This window comes from Diaporthe citri (genome assembly GCF_014595645.1).
Source record: "Diaporthe citri strain NFHF-8-4 chromosome Unknown scaffold_2, whole genome shotgun sequence".
Lineage (NCBI taxonomy): Eukaryota > Fungi > Ascomycota > Sordariomycetes > Diaporthales > Diaporthaceae > Diaporthe > Diaporthe citri.
Genome location: NW_025064847.1, coordinates 4,622,471 through 4,644,781, shown reverse-complemented (window position 1 = coordinate 4,644,781; position 22,311 = coordinate 4,622,471). Strand labels below are relative to the sequence as shown.

At 31.5% G+C, this 22,311-nt stretch overlaps 2 protein-coding genes and 1 non-coding gene across 3 annotated transcripts; 2 read left to right on the top strand and 1 right to left on the bottom strand.

The window, feature by feature from the left end:
- The first annotated feature begins 800 nt into the window (after positions 1 to 800).
- Positions 801 to 886, top strand: INS49_006817. The gene has a single exon. It is a non-coding gene; the product is annotated as a tRNA-Arg (tRNA).
- Positions 887 to 2,470: 1,584 nt separating this feature from the next.
- INS49_006816 (uncharacterized protein) lies at positions 2,471 to 3,910 on the bottom strand (the record flags this gene model as incomplete). Its single annotated transcript, XM_043167584.1, has 3 exons — positions 2,471 to 2,712; positions 2,937 to 3,241; positions 3,819 to 3,910. 3 exons carry the CDS (start codon positions 3,908 to 3,910, stop codon positions 2,471 to 2,473), a joined length of 639 nt encoding a protein of 212 aa, XP_043028728.1.
- Positions 3,911 to 14,366: 10,456 nt separating this feature from the next.
- Positions 14,367 to 16,225, top strand: INS49_006815 (uncharacterized protein; the record flags this gene model as incomplete). The annotated part of the gene is made up of 2 exons (XM_043167583.1): positions 14,367 to 15,908; positions 15,962 to 16,225. The coding sequence occupies 2 exons, from the start codon at positions 14,367 to 14,369 to the stop codon at positions 16,223 to 16,225; spliced, it is 1,806 nt and encodes a 601-aa protein (XP_043028727.1).
- Positions 16,226 to 22,311: the final 6,086 nt, after the last annotated feature.

Here is a 22,311-nt window from a genome sequence, read left to right as displayed (position 1 = left end):
ACAAATCTCGGCACTTGGGCGGATGGCCACAACGTTGAGAAACGCCCAAACGAGCGGCATGCTAGCCGACCGTTTGCGCGTTGCCACGCTGCTACACTCGTAGCCACGAAGTTGTCTGGTAACAGACGCTCGCACGTGGCGCTGCAGTATGCTCGGTGACGAAGTGGTGGGTGGCCTGTGGCTGAATGTCTCGAAGTGGTGGGCGATTGTGATTCCGTGCCGCGCCGAAAGGGGAAAAAAGGCAGGTCGATGTGGGAGAGTGCCACCAATCACAATACCTCCGTTGGCAATGCTGTTGGAGGCGACTGCGTATATGATCAGATACCGACCAAAGCACCTCATCTGTGCCGGAATCCTGCCAATTGATCCGCGCAGGAAATACTTGCTGCTACGCTGTGTTCAGGGCCATGTCGTAGCGGTCCCCAGCGTACGTGTCAGCCCGGCCCGTCATCCGGAAGGGACACCCGCACCCCGGGAACTCCGCCCACCGGCAGCCACTGTGCTGATAGTGTATTTTACCTGCTCCCCTATCACACCTGGTGTGGAGCATGGCGGACAAGTGACTGCTGGCCACAAGTGACGGTTGCCCACGAGTGATGACTGCCCACAAGTGACGACTGCCCACAAGTGACGACTGCCCACAAGTGACGACTGCCCACAAGTGACGACTGCCCACAAGTGACGACTGCCCACAAGTGCCGGGCAAGCCGCTCTGCACGGTCCACTTGACCTCTCCACTAGTCAGTCTCACTGCGAAGCTGGTGATATGAGAATTTCAAAAAATCCCTGTCATCAACAACGGCCGCGTGGCCTAATGGCTAAGGCGTCAGATTTCGGTTGAAATCAACTTCTCTGAAGATTGTGTGTTCGACTCACATCGTGGTAAGTGTTTCTGACAGCTTGTGGAGTTACACACCGTACTCTAACATCCACCTAGGTCGAGATATCCTCGTGGTATTCCTTTTTTTTTTTTTTTTTCATTCTTAACAACACCCTAAGATTTATGTGAATTAGATTTTATAAAAATTACCTCTGTGAAATGTTTCTTGCTGGTGGTTGGCATGATATAAATGATACTTGTGCTGAGTAGCCTTTCCTTTCCCCCACCCTCTCTCTCTGCCAGATGAGGTTCTATTTATAGTTCTTCAGATGCTGAGTGAAACTTCAGGATATCACTTCTTGTCTTACGCCAGCATTGCCTCAGCGACTTGCTGGATGTTGATCATGTCCTGCCAGTTCAAGCGGTTTTGGCCGCCGACCACCTCTGCCGGTCTCCGTTACGGTGCCGCCGTTGTGATTAATTTCCAGGACATAGGTCATAAGTCTATACAGGTGCACCATGTCTCGCCTGTGATGGAGCAAGCCTCTAGGCCATGCGCCAATGCAGGGCTCACCAAGCTCATTTCAGCATGTGTACTTTGGAACTCTACCTGATGCTAGCAAATGGCACATCTTAAACAGCCCTTTTGAGACTCCAGCATACAAATGATAGATGTGAGGCGTTGAACAGTGATGATTTCGTCTATACCTGTTGTACTCGCTCTATTCCAGACAACACTGTCGCTCTCAAAAGCTCCTGACACAGACTGTTATCCATTCCAAATGTCCAATTTAAATGCCAATGCCCAAGTCCCTCCAGAGCTCCAGAATAATCCAAAATAATGAAAATAATACCAAAAACAAAATCCAAAATAGTATCCAAAGAATATCCCAAATCAAACTCTAAAACAAGCTGAGAAAGCATCCAAAATGTCTAAAATAATACCCAAAAAATATTGCTTAAGAAGCATATGTGTACAGATTAAAAACGAGACCACATAATACCCAAAATCCAATCACTCGTGCTCTACCGTGTTCAACATTACAAAGATACGGAGCACACTGGAACCAAGCCAGAGCTCCTGTCTCCTTGGCGTCGATCCCATGTCTCGTTAACCTCTGAGGCACTTGATGCAGAGTGCAAGCTCGGCTTCGGCGCATGTTGGAAGCATTGATGAATAAACGTTTGAGAAAAGGATAGAAAGTCTAGCAGGCAGAAGAGATAATGTTAGCTTTTCAATACACTCTTCTTAATGATTATAATGGAGATTTGCAGACCTTTGAGACTTTGTCATGGTCTTTTTAGGTGTGGTGCTGCTGGGGGGCTGAGTAAGCGCCGACTAGCGTTAGGCCGTGTTTCTTGGTTCCGGGCGAGCGGCTGAGTCGTGAGTGACCGCAAACAAACGCAGACCGCATTGAACAGCCAAGCAAGTGCTGGCCCGCCGTGCGAGTCTGGCCCGTCGTAAACGTACAAATCTCGCTTCATCGTGGGAAGGCTTGCTCGTTGTGCTAGTCTGCGTCGTCGTGGGAAGCCTGCCTTGTCGCGCAAAGGTTGTCTCGTCGTGGAAAGACTGGCTCGCCGTGGGATGCAGGTAGGGGCAGGTAGGGTTGAACAGCCAAGCAAGTGCTGGCCGGCTTCGCAAAGCCTGGTTCATCGTGGGAAGGCCTGCTTTCGTGAGGAGACCTGCTCGTCGTGAGAAGACCTGCTCGTCGTGGGGAGACCTGCTCGTCGTGGGGAGGCCTGCTCATCGTGGGGAGGCCTGCTCGTCGTGGGGAGGCCTGCTCGTCGTGGGGAGGCCTGCTCGTCGTGAGGAGACCTGCTCGTCGTGAGAAGACCTGCTCGTCGTGGGGAGGCCTGCTCGTCGTGGGGAGACCTGCACGTCGTGGGGAGACCTGCACGTCGTGGAGCGTACGCAAGGCCAGGCCGGGTGAACAGCCAAGCAAGTGTCGGCCTGTTCGTTGAAGAGAGGTCGAAGCAGGCCGGGTTGAACAGCCAAGCAAGTGCTGGTCGCTGGTGGTCCAAAAGCAGAGCAAGGCTGTCCCATTGAACAGCCAAGCAAGTGCGTTCGGCCAGGCAAATTGATCTTTTTTTTTTATGAACGAAAAAAAAAAATTACTTCTTGGCGAAGAAGCCGGGCGCTTCTTGCCCTTGCCCTGGGTGGGCTTCAGGGCCTGGCGGGGGGCGGGCCAGGCGGAGGCGGGCGTGGGCGTGGGCTTGGGCGTGGGCGTGGGCGCGGGCGCGGGCGCGGGCGCAGGCTCCTCCTTCTTCTCCTTCGCCTTCTCCTTTTCCTCCTTCTTCTCCTCCTCGGCGGGGAGGGCAGGGCCTGCGGCGACGGCGGCGGCGACGGCAGGGGGCAGGACCGACCCGGCCGGGGCAGGGGGGACCGAGTCGAAGGCGAGGCCTTCGATGTCGTCGACGTCGCTATATATATATAGTTAGTACAGCCCACAGCTACCACAACCCCCGAGCACATGGTCAGAGAACACTTGGGAAGATAAGAATAACAGCAAAGGGACTTCAAAGCAACGACAAGCACTTGAGAACATCGAGAGAGAAGAAACTGGACATGAAGGGGAAGAGCACGAGATATGCAAGATGCGAGCGACGATGGTCAAGCAATTGATTCGATTTCAAACACGACGACGAATATAAAATCAAAGCCAAGAGTGTCTGTCCCACGTCAGACCTCCGAAGCCCGAAGTCCCACCGCATTGGAAGCCATGGGGCTATCGAGCTGGAAAAGTCGTCAAGCCCGCGGAACCACGCGCTGAGGTCTCGTCGCATCAGCGCCCAAGGAAGCCCTCCAGTTGCTCGCGAGGAACCCCCAGGTTGCTTTCAAGGAACAAAAGAAGCTCGACGAAGTATACCGAGGAAGGGGTGCTCGAGAGACAGGGGAAATCAAGTGAAACTAAGGGATTGAGAAACTGAAAAGGCTGAGGGTCAAGCAGTAAAGAATCGTGACTGTCGGCGCGCAAAAAGACAGGCGAGGGCGTCTCACAGGTTACCCCCGGGGACACCGGGGCAGGAAGGCTCGAACTCGGCCTTGTACTTGGCCAAAAGGCCGACGAGTTGTTTGGGGTGGGCAACCATGATGTGATTAATGATAAAAACGAGGCAGGTACGGAAGACGGAAAACTCAGATTCTGGGAAGGAGCGTCTCGACGACTTGATCTCACCGGCAAGGCAGTACGCTCCTTCCTTCGATGCTGCCATGGTACGTACCTTCTGGCTTCTTTCCTATTCGGGCAGTCACGGTACGTACCCTCCCTTTGCGCTCTCTCCTACTCTGGTTGCTGAATGAAGGAGCCTGGCAATCTTGCTGAGAACGAGCCTACATGCCCAGCTTGGCTGAGAAATAAATTATTCCCACTGTCATGGATATCTATCTACCTGCAGGTACATGAGTGCCCAAGAGAATTCATTGAGTGATGTTGAGTAAGTGATCTCCAGAACGCTTGATGGCGGCCCTGGGGGCATTGCTACGTTGGCCTGGGCCAAATGCACCACACAATTGGACGACGTCCAATGCCACCAGTTGCTGTCTTGAGAGGCTAGGTAGAGCAGCCGAGAGTAAAGTACTTAGGCAGACGACTCAGTTCTGAACACAATTCGAAGTGTACACATAATTATAGACTCACTCGAGATATCAGTACCAGTCTCTTGTTGGTACATCTCTGATGCTGGAATAAGCAGAAGACAACCCATGGGAAATAGGTAATACCAGCCACTCGGCCTGTATTCTGTTTTGCTCCTGCTGAATGCATTGCTTCAAAATGGGAAACTCTCGCATTACTTGCGACACGAAATCTATATTTACGTCTGGACGGTAAAGGTGATCATCCTCGATTGTGGCTCAAATTGATGTCTAAAATGTCTCAACTGTAGCGGTACGTAGAATATTGACTTTGAATAACGGCAAGGAAGTCTAATATGTCCTGCCGAGTGGTCGTTGTACATCATTAATTCTTTACGTTTCCATGCCTGGAGGACCTCGACTTGAACAAACACCTTAACTACATATGTGCTGCTCTTTTCCCCCTCCAGCAAGATCCGAGTCTGCCTCATAGCAAAACAGAGTCCATATTGACCAAGATGACCGGTGTAACTGACTCGGCGTCTCACCAGACATTGTAGACCAGAACCCATTACGATGTCCGTTTTCTTCCACTTGTCGTACTCCAAGGGTACTCTCTTCTCTGCCCAGGATATGATTATGGTTATTACACAGTTATTACTCGACCTGGAATGAGGAAACAACTTGCAGCTTGCCTCACGCTCTCCTGCTGAATCCAAGGCTAATTTACCTGTGTACCTAGGTATATGGGCTGTCTGTGACAGGGCGGCATGAGCATGAATAACTTGTACTTTTCTTCTACGAGAAGTGACCAACATGTGGGACTTGTCACATCGGTCTTGTATTTGTTATCGTCTTATGTGTCCAAGCCAAATCTGAACCTTCCGGGTGAGGGCGTGAGTCACTGGAGACAAGTAGGTCAGAGGGCATTGCTCGTGAGTTCCGTTATTCACAGTGTCTCGTCCGAATCATCTGGTGACTCGCAGACACCTCGGTCACTGCGAGCCATCGCTGAAGAATATAAAATAATTCCTGGCGACCAGTTCCCATCAATTCCTTTCCTTCTTCTACACTCTGATCCCTTTCCTTCTTTTACACTTCGAGCATCTTCCTTCTTACACACATCGACTCCCTCCCTTCCTCTTCTACACATAGACTCCCTTCCTTCTACTTCTACACATCGACCCTCCCCTTCTTCTTCTACACATCGACCCTCTTCCTCTTGTACACATGCACAAGAACACGCGCAACCACGACGTGTCTTTAACTTGGACGCCGTCCATTTCGAGTATCGACCTCAACACCGTGAGTAATAACCACGGTAGCCTGTCCCAGCACCAGGCATCTGCTCAAACACAGACTGACCGTACAGGAAGAATACATCCGAACATCATCGACACGATCCCCTTGATACCATACCCACTTCCGACAGGCGTCAAGCCCCTCCTTCCTCCTCACCTCAAAACTACACTGTTGCATATCCAAATCATTATCGATGTCTCAGGAAGCATCGACCACCGCTTCCGGTGGTGGCAAGCCGGTGGCATGCATCATCAAAGCTGACTGGGACCCTTCGGCCGAGCGAGAGCCACCTAATCTTACAATGCCTGTGAAGAAAGACTCCCTCGGTTGGGCATACAAAAGCCACAAGAACTGGGCCTACATAGAGCTGTCCCTCGAGGGCAAAGCCGGAGGGTTCCCCTCTCGATCATCCAAACTGGGGTGGCCAAGGCAGACAAGGATAAGATTCCGATGGTGATCCTGTTGGCAAGTACGACCCTCGTCACTTGGAAGGCTACTTTAGTTATCCCCTCCGGGGCACGTAGCCTTTCAGAACTTAGATAGAACAATACCAATACATAATTGCTTCCTATATGATTATCATACATACAAGAGACCTATTAATACTAATTAGTAGTTATAAGTATTATAAATTAATAAGGTAGAAAAGGCAACCCTATAAGGATTTCCCTAACTTAAAAATTATATCCTTCTTATTAGCAAGCATTACATAGCAATGATTACTTCTTTAGGCCTTTCTGCATCATTAAACTCCCTAAGCAAACATTGCAAAGATTAAATAAATTAAGTAGCATTCCCTGCAATATCTATATATATATTCATTAATATTTAAGAGATATGCGTTTATTATATATAAGACTTTATTAAAAATAAACTTATTACAAACCTATCTTTAACTTCTCTTTAAAACCTAACAGAACTTAATAAAGCTTTATTTTGCTAAACGGATAAAGCTTGCAATTATCGCAATTACTAAACAAATAAAGCTTACAACTATTGCAACTGCTAGAGCTAATGCAATGCTACGTTATAAGCAAGTATAAGTTATACACTATGCTTTTGGCTAATATAAAAGAACCTAATAATAAGAAAAAGCCCTAGCTTTTAAGGCCTAAAGGAACTAATAACTTTTTCCTCTTAATAATTATAACTTACTTATCATTAAACTACCATTATTAACTTACTTTTAAAATATTACCTATTTTATTAATATCTCTTTATTTTATTAATCTTACTTCTTATAATATTTACTATAAAAACTTATAAGAATAGTTAATAATGCTAAAGAGCCACTAGCTTTTATTAAAGGGTATATAGTTAATAAAATGCTTGCTTAAACTTTAATTAACTTAGCTTATTATAAATACATTAACTTAAAACTATAGTTTATAGCTCCTATATAGGAAGCACTAATAAAACACTTAATTACCTACTTAGCAAATACTTTAACAAGCTATATGCAATAAAACCTTTATAATAACAACCTTTTTATTATTTATCGCAAGGATTACATAATGTAAATATAGGCAATGTTTAAAGTATTGCTAAATCTTTGCTAATAATATTTAAAAGTCTTTCTTTAAATGCAAGGCATTTATATAAAATGCAACAACCAACCTATAATATTATAATTAATTGCTATAGCTTAAGCTAAGGAAAGATTAAAATAAATTAATAATAAGCTTTATAATGCCTTATTAGCCTTAAAATTAAGCATAAATAAATATTATACCTAACTTTAAAGATAATAATTATAAGCATAGCCTTTATAAGCATTATAAGTAGGCTTTAAATAATAATAATTGCTAAAAGAATAATCCCTAAGATAACTTTTATTGCTACCGCTAGCTTTAAGCATGCAATTATAAAACCTAAACTTAGTAATGCAATTTATTAAAAATTAATATAGCTAATAAAGCCTATTATTATTAGCGAAAAGATAAAGATAAAGCTTATATTAAAAATATATATTATATTTAGCATAACCTTAGGCTGCCCTAGGAATGCCTTTATTAAATAAGAAGTATAACTTATATAAAACTTTTCCTTTATAATATATTTTTAATAAGTGCTTAAATTTAATAAAATTAGCATAATTTATAAAAATCTTTAATAACTTTCATAAGTATATTAAGGACTTATATAATTTGCTAAATAATAAAATAAAGATGTTTTTTATATTTACTATTATGCTAAAATTTAGCTAAGTTAATTCTATATAGTTTTTCCTTAAATGCTTAAAGATTAAGCTAAGGCTTATTATCTTTTTTATAAATTAAATTAATATATTTATAATAATATATCTTAAAATTAAGATATATTTTAATATAAACCTTAATTATTAATATTATTATATAAATTAAATAATAATAATATTTATAAAGATAAAAATATAAAATTTAAATAAAAACCTATATAAGGTTTTATATTTAATATTTAATAAGCTGTAATTTTACTAATGGGCATTAAGCTAAGATTATGTTAAAGAGGATAACTTAAGAATAATGGTAATTAAAGCTTGCAAAGAAGTTCTTAAACTAAAAATGGCTTTTTTTAAGCCAGCTTAATTATATAAAGAATTATTTTTAAACTTAAGATTTATAATGAAAATATAGCTTAGCTATATAATTATAATTTATATTATAAATAAAGTTTTAAATTAATATTACGTTAACTGTAGATATAATGGCTAAAAGCTAAGAGAAGGATAATGATTATAGTTTTAGGTGTTTTAAGGAAATTAAAGGTTTAGTTAATTAAACCTAAGCCATTTAAGCTTTAGGTAGCTAAGATCTTATAATATTAGCCGTGAAACTTAAAGTAATAATGCTTGCAAAGGAGGAGAAGGAAGATGATTTTAAAAGAAAAGATATTATATTTATAAAAAGGAGGGATGCTAATTAACTAAATATTTAGCTAATAAGCAATATTTAGCAAAAAGAAGCTATTTAATATAATATAAATATAAAGGTTATAATAATAATTTTAATATTTTTTTAAGTAAATTTAAGAAATATAAGATAAATAATAAAGATGAATTTTATAAATATAAAGATAAATAAGATTAAGATAATGGTTATAATGGCAATATTTATATTATAAAGGTAGGACTTAATAAGGAGATTTATTATATAAATATTAATTTCCTGGCTAATAAAGCATTTATATACTAAATTACAGGAGATAATGTCTTTTAAATAGAAATAACCGTTATAGCTAATTAATTTATCTTAAAGAATAAATATAACTAAACTTATTTTTAAGGAATCTTATTAAATATAAGAGCATTATTAATATCCATAGCTAAATATAAGCAATTTCTTATATTATAATGAAAAGATTTAAAGTACTAAATTAATATAATTACTATAAGAAAAGCTAAAGTTAAATTTAATAATAAGATAACTATTAATTTACTTAATATAATAGAAATTTTTATCTTAATTAATTATATTAATTTTCATATTATTTAAATATAAACTCCATTCTTGCTTTGCTTAGTAAATATAAATAGGCTTTAAGTATATTATAATAATATTATAAATGAAATGGTTTCCTTTAATAATGCAATTATTATATTAATACTTAAAAAATAGGGCTACTTATGGTTTTTCTTAAATTAAATTATTAATATTATATATTTCCTTTTAAAGATAGAAATAAGGAAACTCCATTATTATTTTAAATACTTATTAATAAATTAATTATGCTAAATGCTTAAAAAAGCTAGTAATTTAAATATTAATAAATAAGTAATGGCAGAGATTAAGAAGATATATTATTATTATTAAATAAATAAACTTATACCTAGGTATTTTAAGTTTACGTTATATAATAATTATGAATTTAACTATGAAATTTTAATTAATATAATATATTTAAGTGAATATTTAATTCTTTATGTTATAAATTAAGCCATTGCTTTTTAAGGAGCGAAATTCTTAAAATTTATATTTATAAAAACTATATAATAAACATTGCAAATGTTCTGAATTAATATATATTAAGAATTATTAAATATTATTAAATATAACGTAAGAATGAACTTTGCATCCTTAAAATTCCATTTAAAGGCATAAATAATGGGAATTAAATATAAATAGATTTTTATAAAAGTATATTAGTTTATTAAGAAAGTTAAGAGATATTATTAAGCCCTTAAATAAGTATATAAAATCTTATATATTAAATTATATAATAATATAAATAATAATGTTATTTTATAAATAGCTATAAAAGCTATTAATAATATTGCTAAATTAAATAAATTAATTTCTATGCTTTTAGTCTTTAATACCTATTTATAAGTATTGCATAAGTTATCATTATTATCATTAACATAGAAGTAAGCGAAAGTTATTTTAAAGGCTATAAAGATGCTATAAAAAACTATAGCTAAATAATAAATGCAAAACGCATTAAATATTAAGGTTAAACTTATCTTTAATATAAAATATTTATTATAATGTAAAGTTTATATATAAAGAGAGAAAGAGGGATAAAAGGATTTATATAAGGTTATTACTGTAAATAGCCATAATATAACCTTAGATATATTAAATGGAACCGTGATGTTTAGGTTAACGATTATTTAACCGTATTATTAAGATAATAATGAGGAAATGCAACCCTTATAAGTAAAAAACTTAGCTATAAAACCTTAAATGCAACTTATTATGTAATTACTATTATTAAAAATAAAAGACTGCATTATTATATTATATATTTTAAAGAAAAAAAATGAAAATTATAACTTAGTAATTAAATTAAGATAAAATAAAGTTATTATAATATTAGGCTTATTATTTAAAGAGTTTAATAAAATGGAAATTAATAACCTTATTGCTAAAGATATCTTTTAAATTAAGAAATGATTAGCAAAGTAATATAGTAAATATTATTTCTTTAAATCTTATATAATATGGAAGGTAAAAAGCAAAATTATAAAACCTTATGAGAAATCTTAATTTATTATTTAAGGTTATAATAATGATAAAAAGGGATTAATCTTAATGCAAAGCTTAATTATTTAAAGAATAAGCTAATAAACAATTCTTATATTCGCCCCCTTATTAATTTAAGAAAAAGGCATAATTCTTATACTTTAAGATATTACTTAAGCTTACTTTTAAGTAAAGTTGGAATTACGTAAAATAATCTTTGCAAAGCTATTAAAGGAATTAAAGAATAAATACCCTTTGGGTATAATTATTTATATTATTTAACCCTTATATAGCATAGCAAAATTTAATATTTATTAATTTAATATATATTAAAGATATTATTAATAAAAGCTTAAGATAAACTGCTTTATATATAATTCTTGCTTAATAATTATAAAGCCTATATAACTTTTTAGGATAATAAGCATATAAATAAATAATATATTAATTTTATTTATGCTAGAATTTTAAAATAAGGAGGAAATTAAGATAAAAGCTATAAAATTATAAGAAAAATTAAAATAAGAGTTAATGCTTAAAAACTTAATAAATTATAACGGGGCTTGCATAACTATAAATATTATTAGCTTAATTACTATTTAATAAAAGGGATAGGCTAATAAACTTGCTCTTATTAATGCAATAATTAAAGATGCTTTTTAAAGATACCTTAAATAGAAAGCCTATGGAGTATATATAGCTTTAATTTACTAATTAAAAGCTTTATACGATCTTTTAATAGCTGCATAGGTATAAAACCTAAAGATAGGAGATTATAAGAGCTTAAATATGCAATTATTATAGTAAATAGATAATGCTATATAAGGAATTAAATATATACTCCTTAATTTTAAAATAACGAAACTTTTTATATTTATAAATGAATTATTTACAAATAATTGAAACTTAATATTTTAACTTAAATATATTATTATCCTTATAAATAAGATTTATAAGGAAACTAAGGGATTTATAATAATGGATAATATTCTTTATTAATTATTAATAAAGTGTAAATGTGTTATTTAAAGCATATTAGCAAGCGAAATTTATGGTATGGTAAATAAAGTGGATATTAAAATCTCCTTAGCTATAATAATTAGGATGGCTATAAAATGATTTTTATTATTAAATATACCCTTAATTATTTATATAAACTTATATAGCTTATATAAATACCTTATAAAGCTAAGAATAATAAAGAAAAAGCGCTTTATAATTAATATTATATTATTATAAAAATTATATAAGATAAGAAAGATTGCTAAAGTAAGGTAAATAAATAAGAAAGATAACTTTACTAATATAATAATAAAACCAACTTTAAATACTATATTATAAAAGCTTATTAATAATAATAAGCTTTATATATAAATAAATAGGTTAGTTAAGAAATCTAAAGTAGCCCCTTCTTGCTAAGGAAGAAGCAACTTGCCGTTAATACCTTTTTCCTTTTAACCTTACCGCTATTAACTATAAAACCTTATACTTCTTAAACTTAAACCCTTAATATAAACTTTAACCTTTTATATTTTAATTAAAACCTTTTTAATACTTTATCTTATATAAGGATAACCTTATAATTATTAATATTATTAATAATTATTATTTTAAAATTAACTTTATTATTATTATTACTTTTTACTATTATTTATTAGCAAGATATTAAAATTAACTTTTATTAAATTTATTTATAACTTATTAACTTTTCTTATAACTAAAGAATAAATTAATAATTATTATATAATAATCGCAAAGTTTTGCATTATAAATATTTATTTTAATTACTAAATTCCTATAAAAATTTTTTTCTTTTTATTATAATAGAAAATATTAATAATAACTTATAAGAATTGTTTAATACTTTTATTAATATACCTTATAAGGATAATAATAATAAGTAAAATTATTTAATAAATATTATATTTACTTCCTGCGTTAAGGATATACTTAATATAACCATTGCTATAGCTGCTATTAACATGGCCAGCACTAAAGATAGCCTTATCGCAATCCTTAACCAAAATTAAGATTCCCCTATAAATATTGCAATTATAACCTTAATTAATAAAATAAATATTATAATTACATTCCTATTAAGCAATAAAATAAAGATTAAAATTATTACTAAGGCTATAAAAAGGGTTAAAATCACCTTAATTAATAAAGATAAAGATAAGCTTATTAATCTTATTAATTCCTATAGCAAAGTTATTGCTAACGACGCTTATTTAATAAATATTAATAAGAATATTAATAATAACAACTCTTATCCGCTTGCTTATCTAATAAATATTAATAAAGATGTTAATGATAATAACTTTTATCTACTTAATATTAATAGCAATTTAATTATTATTAATAATAAAAATAATTAAAACTAAGCTAATAAAACATTAATAAAGATTATAAAAACTGCCTTTAACTTTACTTTTATGCCAAGCATTAAAAAGAGTAAGCTACTTACCAAGATTAATTTCCACGGAATTATTAAAATTAATAAGCTAAAGGCTATAGCTATAACTTAAGCTAAGATACTTTTCCTAAATAACGTTATTATAATAGCTATTATTTAAATTATTAATAACTTTTAATATTAAGATAAGCAAATATCTTTTAATAATATAATTAAAAAGTTATGTATTTACATTAAGAGCATTGAAATTTTTAATATAAGATTGCATAATATCCTTAATAATGAGAATTATTAAGGTAATTATTATTTTAAATACTAAATTATTGCAATTTTTATAATAAATAACTTAATAAAAGTTTTAATCTTAAGTATTTTTTATATATATTAAATTGGAAAGATTTAGCTATTAAAGGATTAAATTGCTATATTAACCTAGCTTTAAAACTTTTTGCATTAAACTATTAATAAATGCATATAAGGCTTATATATAAAGGGACTTATTAAGAAATATGCATTATTACCTAAGTAATTTAAATAAAAGATAATTATTAAGGAAATTAAAAAGAATAATAAAAAGTAAGAAAAGGATTTAATAAATAATTAAGTTGCTTATAATACTTAATTTTAAAAAGATAAGAAGTAGCTAAAGGAAAATAATTTAAAGCAATATTAAGTATATTTTAATAATAAAAGTAAGGATGGAGATAATAATGTTTATATTATAAAGATATATAATAAAAATAAATATAAGCTAAAGGGTTTGGCATTAACTTTATAGGCATTAACTTCCCTTATAAAAAAGAAATTTAAGATTAAGGCCCTTATGCGAAAGTTAATAATCTTTATAAAGAAGCGATTTTAAAAGCTAAGTATTAAGGATAATAAATATAATGTTTAAGGAATGGTGCAATAATAAAGGTTATAAGTTTAAAGGGTAATGCAATGGCAAGGGTTATTAAGGCTTGCTTTAGAATTTATAAGTTATGATTTTAGGCCTTTTTGGTAATGCTTTCTTATAATAAAGGTTATATATACTTAATATGCAATGAATTATGATTTTAAGGTTAACTATAATAAGGATTGTATATATTTATTAAAAGAAGAGAAAAACTATGAGTATTGGCAAGTACGACCCTTATTACTTAGAAGGCTACTTTAGTTATCCCCTTTGGGGCATGTAGCCTTTTAAAACTTAGACAGAACAACACTAATATACAATTGCTTCCCATACGATTGTCGTACGTACGAGAGACCTACCAACAGATCCCCTCTACCGATACCAGCAGTATCAATCTACCACCCCAATCAACAATGCCGAACTGCCTCATGAGAACTCTTGAGGACCTATGGAAGACCATAGCAGCAAGCAAGAATGCGCTCCTCGAGCCCATCAAACACACCGACATCAACACGGTCGAGCAAGCCATTTTTGGGCCGCATTCAAGTCTGTTTGCCCCGGCATTCTACGCATGTCTTCTTCTCCAAGCCCAAGACATCATGAAGAACGGCGTGTTCAACCCACGCGATTTTGTGACACGCTTGCCTGAAATCAATTCTAAGGACCACTCCAGCACTGCGGGCTGTTACTTATGGGTCTACGCTGATATCAAGGAGACCAAGGTCAAATTGATCCTCCACGATCCAACTATCACGGATGCAGTCTATCCGGGTCAGAGCGGCGACATGTATGATCGCAGGTACCGACATGAGCGGTTTTTGAAGGGAGAACTCGACTCAAAGAGCAACCATTACAGAGTCGGGAAGGGAGCCCAGAGAAGGGCTATGGTTCCCTTCCTCCTCGTCAACTACAAAGACAACAGTGTGAAGAAGGCCCTTGATGCCATTGGCCTGGCCAGGTTCCTCGACGTTCTGGAGTTGACTCTGGTGTGCCTGTTTCAATCTTGGTACCCTATTCTCATCCACGACGACCCGGCGCAGCCCTTGAAGCGAGAACTGGCAGCCGGTAGTCTTCGGGAAATCCAGTATGCCAAGATCCTGAACGGCATCATGGTCAAGGTACGGGGTCGTACCGGGTGGGCTCCCCGGCGAACAGTCGGATTGAGCTGGCTCACACCGGTTTTCAGTCAAATCAACTCTGACCGAACAATAATGTACTGGTACGACTATAAGCAGAAGGCCTACATCTTCCGCACACGTCGACCTCTGGTGGCCTCGTCAAAGGAGGCGGGGAGCAACCAGTTGGTGCTGACCAAGGCCCTGAAGCTCGCAGTGCAAAAGGATGTCATAAAAGAAGGCAACCTTAAGAATGGACAGGAGCTTCATATCCAGTTCAGAATTGGGTATGACCGGGATGCAGGCAGGTACACCAAAGTCGTGGCACCGTATGTGAGAATGCCAGCAGTCACGAGGAACATGGAGTTCCTCAAACTTCTCTCTTTGTCGATCCAGATCCAGTGGGCCGACCGGGAGACTGGAGTCTGGAAGGCGGCCATTCTTCAACGAACAAAAATGCTGGAGTTTGACAAGGAGGCGAACGAATTAAACGCGGTCACTTTCGGCATGCGTCTCTCGGTCTTGCTCACGCGAACTCACTACATGAATGCCCAGGTACCTATTCCGGCCTGGGTCCGCGACGTATCTGGGGTGGGTAGATACGATGTGAAGGAAGTCTTCTACGATCATCTTCGACAGCAGTACTGTGTTCGTCCAGCACAAGTACAGAATGTTCTCTGGCCGCCACATCTTGATGACCTGTCGAGGCGGTTCATGCAGGAGCGCTTGGTTCATGGTCTTTCAAGGGTCAATGGTAACCCGAAGATCGCCATCGGTACTAAGCCGAAGGACCTCCCCAAGTGGCGGATGAACTGCGACTGCTGCATTTCACTGAATGATGTAAGTTAACACTTTCGGGTTGTGAAAATACATGGCACTAATATTCGAAACAGAGTGCGCCGTGCAAACCTATTGAAGACGGCTCCCTCTGCGAGACCTGCAAGAAATTTGGCCTACCACAGTGCACATGGACATATGCGCACACTACCAAGATTGGGGCGACGGACTGGTTGAAAACCACGGGCAAATTGAGCGACCTGGGGGTTTCGACTTTTGTTCCGAGGTATGCCAATCAGCGTGTTGAGGTACTGGCCTCTGCCCCCTACGATGCGGAAGCCGAGATGTCTGCAGCACAGGAGTCCAGCGAGCACGACTGAGTGACGGGACGGGGAAGTGAGAACGGGGTTCTATGATTTCGTTCTTTTTGGACGGCCTCCATTTTTGGTCAGGGGCTTCCCATCGGTATTGCAAAGGATAGCTGGGCGGAATCGTTCATGACCAGGACTGCGGTCCATCCCCGTACTTGATAACACACCTCCTAGAAAGTAGGATTGACACCATTAATGCGAAGAGTTTTGAAGATGCTGTCCACAAGAGTGTGATATTTCCCCAAGTGATAGACGCCGGCTCTTTCAACTCCCAATCACCTGGGTATAGTCTGGGTGTCAGGGGTCTGCTTGCATGTGGCGGCCACCGCTTGGATACGTTGTTTGCCTGTGAAAGATAGCGCAGCTGTACCGTTCCGCAGGATTAACGCAGGTGCTTCTTCTTTTATTTATGAAATATCATTAAGCTTTTTTGGGATAGTGTCTTATGGGATAACCTCCTTTGTTTTGCTTTACGTTTAACACCCTGCCTCGTTTTGCTACACACCCTTACGCCCAATCAGTATAACTGGCGCAGAAAATAAACCACTGGGCCAAAAGACCTATTGCGAGGGCACTCTGCCTGCCCTGCAAACCATTGTATAATTACACCCCCTACTTGCTGCACCAATAACGCCACCCCGAGTCAAGGCCGCGGAAGAGTACTCGACGAACCCCAATACGATTGAAAACCGTTGTAAGGTGAGACTGGAGGACGTCGCGCTCCGCGCCAACCATAAAGCCCTGCAGCACGACCGCAGGATTGTCCAGGGAATGCCATCGTATGCTCAAGCCTCGGATCCGGAGACAACCACCTGTGGTATAACCTCCTGTGGGAGGACCTCCTCTGAGAGAGAATAGCTTCCCTATTGGATAACCTCGAACGTACAATCTTCAGAGAATGTTGATTTCAACCGAAATCTGACGCCTTAGCCATTAGGCCACGCGGCCGGTGTTGCAGGGATTGAAATAATCTTAACTCATAACACTATCCATATACCCTCTACACACTCCTCCTATTTAATTTTGTCTTGGCAGCTTTTATTAAGGCAATTACCCAATATACATTAAATTTATTAATACCTACTTAATAATAGCTATTTGCAAATAGCATTATAATAATAACTTTATTATTATTATTAAAGCTTTATATTTTTAAAATTTTAATAAATATAAAAGTTATATTTTTTATTAACTTTAATAATTTTTAAATTATTTAATATAATAAATAACATTATATTAAGCTTATATTTAATTTATTATTACTTAAAAAAGTTATATTAATTAAAAAAATTCTTTTATATTTATAATAACTTTAATATTTATTTTTATTATTTTTTTTATAAAATTTAAAGTTAATATAAAAATTAAAAATAATATATTTTTATTTCTTATATAAGCATTAAGTAATATTTTTTTATTAATTTATTTTTAATATTTAATTAAAAGTTATTTATAAATTTTATATTAAATTTAATATATATTTTTAAATATATTACCCTTTTAATATTTACTTTTTCTTTATTAATAAAAACTTTATTATTATATTTTATATAAAAAATAATAATAATTACTTTATTTATAAAAAGCTTTAATATTTTAATTAAGAATATAAAAAATAAAGCTTATTTTTTTTATATTATAAAAATATAAAGCTTAAGAAAAATTTATAAATTTTTCTTTATTTTAATAAATAATTATTTATTTAATATTATAATTTTTATATATTATATAACTTTATTTATAAATATATAAACTTATTATTTATAAATTTATTAAATATTAATTAAATTAATATAAAATAAATTATAAAGCTTTAAAATATACTATATTTATTAAATACTTTTTATATAAAAAAATAAACTTTTTTAACTCTTAAAATATAATAAAATAAAGATTAATATTATTTAATATATTTATATTTTAATTAAAATTTTAATAAAGATTTAAAATTATAATAATAAAAAAATAAATATAATTAAAGTAATATAAAAAGAAATTATTATTTAAATTAATATTTAATTAATTTCTTATTATTTATTTTATTACTTTAATAAAAACTTTAATATAAATTTTTAAATTATTTTATTTATTAAACTTTTTAAAAATGCTTTTATTTTTTTAATTAAAGCTTACTTTTTTAAGTTTTTTAAAAAAAGTTTTAACTTTTTTAATATAATAATATAATACTTATATATTATTAAATATTTTTAATTATAATTAAAAATTATTAATCTTTTAATTAAATAATTTATTTCGCTAATTGTTGGCTGGGTTACGAATTGCAATATAATGTTTGGTTAGTATAATAGTTAATTATTATTAATTATAAAAGGAAGGCAAAAGGCCTAACTATGCTAGCTATTTTATATGCAGCGCTAAGGCTACTACCTACCAAGCATCCTAACAAGCTAAAGCTACCTAATTCCAAACAATCCTCCATATAAACAATACCTATTATTCCTATACTAGCAGTTTTTATTTTATAAGTGCATATTACTTTTAAAAAAGTATAAAAGAAAAAAAGGTATTAAATTAAATTAAACTTAAGGTTAAGAAGCAATTAATTAATTACGTATATAAGTTAAATTATAAATGCATTATCATCCCGCTATGCTATATTATTATAAAAGGCAAGCATATAAAAAAGCTTAAATCATTATTAAAAGGTTAAAGGTTAATTAATTCATTAAAGTATATAATTAATAAAAAGAAATTAATTAAGTATATATATATATTAAAACATCCTAATTATATAAAGTTAAAAAGCTTAAAAAATTATAATTATTATATAAATATTTTATTTATAATGTATTTTATAAACTTATATTTTCATTACTTATAGCGCTTAAATTAAATAAGGATTAAATTAAACCCTTAAATTGCTAACATAATTATTTAATCCTTAAATAACTAAAATTTCTTAATTTAACTTAGCTTAAGCTTTGCTATGCTTAATATCGCTTATTAAATAAAGAAATTAAGAAGTATAATTAAAAAATAAGTTATTGAAATAAAGGTTAAATAAATAAAATTAATAAGTTATAAGGATTAATAAATAAGGTATTTAAATAAAAGGAAAGTAAGGTATAAAATAAAGATTATTAATTAAATTAATAAATAATAATACTTTTAATTTTAATATATAGGTATTAAATTATGAAATTTAATTAAGAACGCTCATTAAATATAAGCTGGCAACTTAAGTATTTATAGGATAATAATAATCCTTATTACTTAAACTCTTAATGCATAAGCATTATTATAAAAATCTTAAATATAAGGTTTGCTCTTAAAAGGAATATAATTTAAAGTTAATTAATTATATTACATTATAAGGTAATTTATAAATAATTAATAAATATAAACTAAATTTTTATATTTTTGCTATACATTACCTTTAATTAAAGAAGTTATCTTATTATTCCTTATTAAAAACTTTTAACAATCTTTTTATCTTTATAATTATAATATACATACTTAAGTTAATTACATTAATATTAACTTAATAACCTTATAATATATAATATAATAATAATATTTAAGGTTATATTAATGCAATTTGCTAATAAGTTATTAAACTATATTTTAATAATTTAAGTTTAAGCCTTAATGCATTATAGTTTTCTTAACTTTTTGCTATATTTAAATAATTGCCTTATCTTCTTAGCTATAATTTATATAGCCCTATACCTTAATTATAATATTATTTATATTTATAAAGCGTTAAAAAGTGCTATTAAAGGTATTTTTTATAAAGGCATTAGCTAAATTATAGTTTTTAGTAATTTAATAAATTTTAAAGATCTTATGCTTTTTATATAACTATTAAAGAGCTATAATATTAATTATAAGGCGCTTTTTTTTATTATATTAAGCTTAATTAAGCATTTATATAAGAAATATAAGTTAATGTATATTATAAGAAGAATTATTATAATATTTAAATATATAATAATTTAGCGTAAAATAACCATTAGCATTATAGCTATATTAAAGCTATTAACTATATTATAAATTTTTAAAGCTAAAATGCTTTAAGTTATTCTTTAATACTTAATTAAGAATTAATAAATAATATTGCCTTTAATATTTTATTTAAAAGCTTATTAAGTTTATATCTTATTTATAAATATAATAATAAAGCTAATTTATAAGCTAAGGTCCTTATTATTAATAAATAAGCTATTAATAAAAACTATTAATTTAACTTAAGATAAATTTAAAAGCATATATTAAAGTTTATACTTTAGGTTATTAACTTATTATTGTAGCTAGTAATTTAGCTTATTATAATCCTTATAAAAAGGCTTTTAAATTTAAGCTGCTATTAATAAGTTAAACACTACCTTAAGTTAATAAATAAAAATAAGGTATGCTTTTTATATATATTGCTTTATATATTATTAAGTATAATTATTAACCTTATTATTAATAAGCATAATCTTTTTACCTTAGCCCTTTTAATAAAAATATAAAGTACCTTTATTAAAGATACTTATAATTATATTATTAAAAATAAATAACTTATTAAGAATAAGTATCTTTTTTAGCTTGCATTAAATATTTACCTTCTTAATTTTTTATTTTTTTAGCTTTAAAAATACTAAAATATTAAGAAATAAAGTATTATTAGTTTATATAGCAGTAATAATAAAAATATCTTTTCCTTAATTTATAATTAAAAAGCATAAATTATATGCTAAGATAATTATACTTAAATTATTATAATAAAACTTATAATAAGTTATTTATTAATATATATTAAATTTAATAATATTATAAAGCAATTTAATAACTTATATAATAATCTTAAAAAGGTATTTATTTTAAATCTTAAGGGGTAAATAATATAAAATAAGTTGCTTAAGCTTAAACTTTAATTAAGAGTATATTTAAGTAATATCTTAAAGCTTTAATTAAAAGCCTTATATTAAAAGAAATAGGGCTAAAGTAATTAAAAGCCTTTAATTAGCTCTTTAAATAATTAAAGATTATATAAGAATATTATACTTATCCTTATTACTATATTTAACAATAATAAGCTATAATTTCTTATATGGCTTTTTAATCTTACTCTTAATTTTATAAATAATATATAACTTAAAGAGCTAAATACCTCTATGCATTTTAAAATTAAAGCATTTAAAGTAAAAAATATTATTGCTAATTAACTTTATAATTTCCTTATAATTAAACTTCTTAAATAAATTACCTAAGGTATTAATTATGCTATTATATTAAAGCTTTAAAGAAAGATTATAATTCTTAACCTCTTATTAAGTAAGATATATTTCTTTTAACTTATTCTTTAATTCCTTAAGCTATTTATATTATTAAGGTTATAATAGTTTTAATATTATTAAAATTAAATTTAATTTAAATTAAATAAGCTTATTAAAAGCATTATTTAAGTTAAAAATTAGCTAAATATTATCTTTACTATTTTTATTTTAATAATATAGCTAAATTAATATTAATTAAAAGATTATTAAGTTATTTAAAAAGTTTAATATAAGGTTATATTTATTAATGCTAAGCAACTTATATAATTTTTGCTAATTATACTTTTCTTATTATACTTATATATTACTTTATAATAAAAGACTTAATACTTTTATAATATTTAAGTTATTATAAGTATTTAAAGTTATATTAATTTATTATTTAATATAAACCTTATATAGCTTTCTTATAGCTTTTTAAATAATCACTACTTTCTTAAAAGTTAAGAAAGTTAATATAAAATCTTTTATAAGTTTTAAATATGCATTAAAGATAAGAAATATTAAAATAATGCTATTAAGGCTAATTATATTATTTATTGCCTTAATAGCTATTTATAAGATAGCTTTCTTAATATAAATTCTTAAGAGTTTAATATAAAAAATATTAAAAGCTTATTAAAGTAAAGCATAATACCTCTTAACCTTATTAATAAATTAATATACCTTTATTAATACTTACTTATAAGTAATGCTTATAATTTATATAATGCTTTGGAATTTTGCTAAAGCAAAGTTAATTTTAATATTATAAATAATATAATTTAAAGATTTTAAATAAGTATTTATTTAGCATTGCTAAATAGCCTTTTA